We start from the raw sequence: 6,979 nt of genomic DNA, 5'->3' as shown, positions 1-6,979 counted from the left end.
TTCATGCAATGGTTTTTTTCTGGCCACTCTTCCGTAAAGCCCAGATCTGTGGAGTGTACGGTTTAAAGTGGCCGTATGGACAGGGACTCCAGTCTTTGCCCTGGAGCTTTGCAGCTCCTTCAGCGTTATCTTTGGTCTCTTTGTTGCCTCTCTGACTAATGCCCTGCTTGCCTGGTCTGTGAGTTTTAGTGGGCAGCCCTCTCTTGGCAGGTTTGTTGTGGTGTCATATTCTTTCAATTTTTTAATAATGGGATGTTCAAAGTTTCAAATAGTTTTTTATAAACCATCCCTGATCTGTACTTCTCCACAACTTTGTCCCTGACCTGTTTGGAGAGCTCCTTGTTCTTCATGATGCCGCTTGCTTGGTGGTGCCCCTTGTTTAGTGGTGTTGCTGAATCTGGGGCCTTTCAGAACAGGTGTATATATACTGAGATCATGTGACACTTAAATAAAGTACACCTGTGTGCAATCTAACTAATTATGTGACTTCTGAAGGTAATTTGCACCAGATCTTATTTAGGGGCATCATAGCAAACGGGGTGAATACATATGCACGCACCACTTTTCCATTTTTTGGGGTGAATTTTTTTAAACAAGTTATTATTTTCCATTTCATTTCACCAATTTGGACGGTTTTGTGTATGTCCATTATATGAAATCCAAATCCAAATCCATTTAAATTACAGGTTGTAATACAACAAAATAGGAAAAAATGCCAAGTTGTGTGAATACTTTTGCAAGGCACTGTATACACTACATGACCAAAAGTATGTGGACACTCGTCGCACATCTCATTCCAAAATCATGTGCATTAATATGGATTTGGTCTCCCCTTTTCTGCTATAACAGGCACTCTTCTGTGAATGCTTTCCACTAGATGTTGGAACATTGCTGGGGTGACTTGCTTCCATTCAGCCGCAAGAGCATTAGTGAGGTCAGGCACTGATGATGGGTTATTAGGCCTGGCTCACAGTCGGTGTTCCAATTCATCCCAAAAGTGTTCAATTGGGTTGAGGTCAGGGCTCTGTGCAAGCCAGTCAAGTTCTTCCACACCTATCTTGACAAACCATTTCTGTATGAACCTCGCTTTGTGCACTGGGGCATTGTCATGCTGAAACAGGAAAGTGCCATCCCCATATTGTTGCCACCAGGTTGGAAGCACAGAATCATCTAAAATGTAATTGTATGCATTAAGATTTCCCTCATTGGAACTAAGGTGCCTCGTCCGAACCATGAAAAATCCCCAGACCATTGTTCCTCCTCCACCAAACTTTACCGTTGGCATTATGCATTGGGGCAAGTAGCTTTCTCCTGGCATCCGCGAAAGCCAGATTTGTCAGTCGAACTGTCAGATGGTGAAGTGTGATTCATCACTCCAGAGAATGCGTTTACACTGCTCCAGCATCCAATGGCGGCGTGCTTTACACCACTCCAGCCGATGCTTGGCATTGCGTGTGGTGATCTCAGGCTTGTGTGCGGCTGCTCGGCCATGGAAACCCATTTCATGAAGCTACCGACGAACAGTTATTGTGCTGACGTTGCTTCAAGAGGCAGTTTGGAACTCGGTAGTGAGTGTTGCGACCGAGCTACACGCTTCAGCACTCGGCGGTCATGTTCTGTGAGCTTGAGTGGCCTACAACTTCGCTGCTGACCCATTGTTGCTCCTAGAAGTTTCCACTTCACAATAACAGCACTTACAGTTGACCAAGGAAGGTCTAGCAGGGCAGACATTGGTGGCTAGAGTGGTTCTCCTCAGTGAGGTAAAGAGAGCTACTTTGGTGACTAGAGTGTGCCTCCTTGTTGCTGGAAAAAAAGAGCTGCCTAGGTGGTAAAGTGGGCATCCTCAATGGGCCTTCTTGGTGGCTTTTGTGGTCCTCCTAAGTACACAGGGGCCCCTAATGCAGGGGTACTCAAGGCACAATACTGAGGAGAAACTTTTGAGAAATGAAAGAAAGCCTCTATCATTCTGAGAGTAGTAAAGTATCTGAAATGGCACCCTATTCCCTATATAGTGCACTAATTTTGACCAGAGGCCTAAAAGTAGTGCAATAAGATGTTATTTCAGACCCAGCTAGAGACAGGCGTGACCTTTTCTCTAGAATGGGACTAATTGGGTCTCCAGCATCATAAGCAAACAACATGAGCTCAGAGACTATGTGTGTGTTCCCCTCAGGGTGTGTGTGTGTGTGTGTGTGTGTGTGTGTGTGTGTGTGTGTGTGTGTGTGTGTGTGTGTGTGTGTGTGTGTGTGTGTGTGTGTGTGTGTGTGTGTGTGTGTGTGTGTGTGTGTGTGTGTGTGTGTGTGTGTGTGTGTGTGTGTGTGTGTGTGTGTGTGTGTGTGTGTGTGTGTGTGTGTGTGTGTGTGTGTGTGTGTGTGTGTGTGTGTGTGCCTCCAGTCTGTCTGGTGCCAAGTATCAGATTTCACTTTCCCTCTAACTGCCACATTTAGAGCAAGACACAATATCTGTTTCCCCTCACCCTCTCATCGCTCTCATCGCTCTCTCTCTCTCTCTCTCTCTCTCTCTCTCTCTCTCTCTCTCTCTCTCTCTCTCTCTCTCTCTCTCTCTCTCTCTCTCATTTAACCACCTCAGCAGCAGCAGCATCTCCTTTATCTTTTTACTCTCCTTTTCACTTTACCTCACTGTTACCTACTGACTTTTCCTTCATCCACCCCCTTCCGCCCTCTCTGCTTCTCTCCTGCTACAACTTTGCGTCCAACATTTTAACTTTGCTACAAAGTTAATCTCTTGCTACAATTTAACATGCTACATAGCAGCCATTGCTTTAGCATATTGTTAGTGTTCCGTCATTGTAGGTTCTTCTGTTAAGTTTAACCTATGAAATGAATCTTCAAGTAGCCAGGAATAGCTCTACTAGCTGTCTAACCTGGGTGTCAGTCTGTTTTGGCTTTGTCATGCCAAATAGACTGGACTCGCTGCTATCTCAATGCGTACCTGTTCTTGTATTTCTAAGCTTGAAGAGAGGAAAGAGTACAGCATGTCCTTATCTTGATGAAATAATTCCTAGTTTGCCATATGAAGAACAAAAGAGCGGTACATTGGCAATCATCATCTAAATGAAATCTTCCTCATTAAGTACCCCAGTGGATGTCGGGGAAAGACGTCATATGTTGGTTGTTATCTGGTCAGATAACAGGTCACAATTTATACCACACAAAACGATATACAGGATCAGTACATTTATTGGGTGGGTTGTGTCCAAATTTTGACACCTTCTAATTTAGAAATGAGTAGTCTAGTCCAGGAAGAGGCATAATGCTAATTCCAGTTCCTGGCACCCTCCAATACACCTCTGGGAAACATTCCAGAAAACTCCACAAATAGCCTTGAAAGATTAATCTGGCCGGGTCAGAAGTACAGAGAGATCTGATTCCATAGAAATAAAATAATTAATCAAAAAGTTTATTATTTGCGTACAGAGACTTGCAGATGTTATCACAGGTGAAGTGAAATGCTTATGTTTCCAGGTACAACAGTGCAGTAATTCTGAGCAATACTAAACAATATACAATGCACACATAATCCAAAAAGTACAAAATAAGAAATTAAGAAATATCAGAACGAGTCCGGAATATACTTTACCAGTTAAAAGTTTGGACACACCTACTCATTCCATTTATTTATTTTTTACCATTTTCTACATTTTAAAATAACAGTGAAGACATCATAACTATGAAATAACACATATGTAATCATGTAGTAACCAAAAAAGTGGTAAACAAATCCAAATATATTTTATATGTGTTGTGAAAAGGTTGGGGTGGTATACAGAAAGAAGATAGCCTTATTTGGTAAAATACCAAGTCCATATTATGGTAAGAACAGCTCAAATAAGCAAAGAGAAATAACAGACCATCATAACTTTACGATATGAAGGTTAGTCAAAACAGAACATTTCAAGAACTTCAAAAGTTTCTTCAAGTGCAGTCGCAAAAACCATCAAGTGCTGTGATGAAACTGGTTCTCATGAAGATCGCTACAGGAAAGGAAGACCCAGAGTTACCTTTGCTGTAGAGGATAAGTTTATTAGAGTTACCATCCTCAGAAATCAGAAATTGCAGCCCAAGTAAATGCTCCACAGAGTTCAAGTAACAGATACATCTCAACCTCAACTGTTCGGAGGAGACTGGGTGAATCAGGCCTTCATGGTCGAATTGCTGCAAAGAAATCTCTACTTAAGGACACCAATAATAAGAAGAGACTTGCTTGGGCCAAGAAACTATGGACATTAGACTGGTGGAAATCTGTCCTTTGGTCTGATGAGTCCAAATTTGAGATTTTTGGTTCAAACCGCCGTGTCTTTACGAGACGAAGAGTAGGTGAACGGATGATCTCCGCATGTGTATTTCCCACCGTGAGGTATGGAGAAGGAGGTGTGTCAACCATTGCGAAAGAACAGTCCCCTCTAGTGATTCTATTTTGCACCATATCATCTATAATATGCAGCACAACAAACACACACACACTGTTTTATATGGACAGATTTTCACATGCCTGTAACCATTCATAGTGTGATGTTTAAAGCCACATTGTGTAATTTTTCCATATTTTGTCATACTATAGAGAGAAATAGTAATTCCATATTTTTGTAAGCATTAATTCCATCTTCATCAGCTAACCTTACTTTTTGTGAATTTTAAAGCATTTATGTCATGTAAAAATGTCCATAAAGGCTTCATAATTCAAAAAGGAAGTGTTAACTGACTGATATTATCTCAGAACAAAACGTATAAGATCTCCTAAGCTTGACCTTATTTTCGGTGTATATCCCAAAACCCTATAATTTCCCCATTAACTTTCACAATTATATCCCAATTATCATAAATATACAAATATTAAACTCTGTCAATACCACCAAAACAAGGTGGAAACTATTAAGCGCCATGTCAACCTCAGGACCACTATTAAGCAAGCTCCAGAGCGCGCCGTTTGTAACCCGTCTGTGTTTAGGACCATGTAGCCGTGCGCGCTGTCAATCATAGTGAAAGTGACGGCGTTGACTGCTTGACACTTCGGAATGGGATATTTAACTTGAGAGTGGGGTCCACTTTCTACAGGAGCAGTTACTCTTCCGCCTTGGAAATGGGCGAAGGTGTCTTGGAGCTTCAGCAAAATATAAAATATAACTATAAAATAGAAGCAACAACCCTATAGGCTACAGCATTCACGACAAGACTCTCCATGAATGGATTACATTCAGAAAAAGAGGTGTAATGCATCTTAATCTCGGGTGGCATCTCCTCCGGTGATAAGGAGTTTTCTAAAGGCATGTTTGTTTAGGAGGTTTTGGCTTATTTATCCTCAAAGCACCGAGAGGAGGCACAGATGAGAAGAGAAAAAAAGAAAACTCTACTGAGTTTGTGTGTGGTGGAACATTGATGGAAATCCGTTATATCCATTTAATGAACTAGGGCGCTCATGCGCTCTATGGTCAAAGGGAATGGTCTGTATTGATGTATTCAGTTTAGTGATGGTTACCGTTCTCTTCCTCACTTAGTAACTTGTTAACAAAAAAAAATACATTGGCGATTTCTGCGGTACAACTGGGACGGATATCTTATTTAAGCACACGCCACCTCTCCAATCCAAATGTCAAAGTGAGACACTAATGCAGCACTTGCTATTTTGCTGTAAGTGAAAATAATTTGCGTAAATAACAGCTCGAGCTATAGAACATGGGTATTTCTCCGGCGGCTCTGCTCTATGTCATAGCGACCATCCACCTCGGTGTCTCTCAGCATTTGTTGCGTCTGCGCCCTTCGCCCAGCGAGCATCTCCCAGTGCCCGGTCTTAAAGAGGACCCTGACCCAAAATACGACCCGAGGAAACAGGACCTGGCCGAACGGACACTGAAGAGGAAACTCGGGAGAAACTTTGACCCCGTCTTCATGTCAATCAACAGCCCCCCTGTTGTGGAGAACCGGACTGCCCTTGAAGCACAGTCCAGACTGATGGGACCTATTCCCAACCAGCTGAAACAGCTGGACCTGGTGACAGTGGGCAAGAAAGCCCGTCGGAAGTTTACACAGTGGTTGTGGGCATACACGCACTGCCCCGTGGGCTATGTATGGAAGGACTTGGGCGTGAGGTTCTGGCCGCGTTACGTCAAGGAGGGACAGTGTCTGAATGAGCGCTCTTGTTCGTTCCCGGCGGGGATGTTTTGCATGCCGGACAAGTCAGTCACCAAGACATTCCTCCGCTGGTACTGCCAGGGCTTTCTCCAAAAGAAATACTGCATGTGGATACAGGTTCAATACCCCATCATATCCGAATGCAAGTGTTCCTGTGTAGAATAGGCCTATTTAACTCGGGGTAAAACTATTTCCATTCAAATTTAATTAAACCTTCATCATACAACATCGGATTTTGTTACTTAAAAAGCTATTAAATTCACATATAAACGTGTAAACATTTATCTACAATAGTGTACATCAAGCGTGATAGGGCTATTTCAATTGGAATTGGAAAATGGAACATGTACATGAACACGTGACCGTCTTCACAAAGTTGTCTTGACAAAGTTTGGGAGTTTTTTTGTTTTTTTTATGTCTGGCACGGGATGGAGAGTGTATCACGGTATAGACTACTGTTAACAGTTTTTATTTATTTTATTTATTACCACAGCCATTGTTAGTATAAAACTATGATTATGTATAGATGTTTATATGAGTGTTTCTCTGAAGGCTAATAAAAAAGTATCAATAAAAATGGTTTCGTTAAGAGGTTAATTTTGTCTTTAATTTGCCAAGAGAGTCATATTTCCATATAGGCCTGAATTGTATGACAGCGACTGATCTGTTCACTTTTTAAAAGCATCCAATACAATCATTTTTTTACGTGCGTTTTGGCGTGAAAATGTGACATTTTATGGGCTCAATAACGTTCTGAAGTTCTAACCCAAATGGCAGCATATTCCCTATATAGTGTACTTATTTTGTTCAGAGCCCTATAAAGGGAATAT

General features: G+C 41.9%; 1 protein-coding gene across 1 annotated transcript; it reads left to right on the top strand.

The window, feature by feature from the left end:
- The first annotated feature begins 5,104 nt into the window (after positions 1-5,104).
- On the top strand, positions 5,105-6,631 carry LOC124000278 (noggin-2-like). Its single transcript, XM_046306538.1, has one exon. The coding sequence runs from the start codon at positions 5,694-5,696 to the stop codon at positions 6,312-6,314; it is 621 nt and encodes a 206-aa protein (XP_046162494.1). The 5' UTR covers positions 5,105-5,693; the 3' UTR covers positions 6,315-6,631.
- Positions 6,632-6,979: the final 348 nt, after the last annotated feature.

Source organism: Oncorhynchus gorbuscha, linkage group LG16, assembly GCF_021184085.1.
Source record: "Oncorhynchus gorbuscha isolate QuinsamMale2020 ecotype Even-year linkage group LG16, OgorEven_v1.0, whole genome shotgun sequence".
NCBI lineage: Eukaryota > Metazoa > Chordata > Actinopteri > Salmoniformes > Salmonidae > Oncorhynchus > Oncorhynchus gorbuscha.
This window is presented reverse-complemented; position numbering and strand designations above follow the sequence as displayed.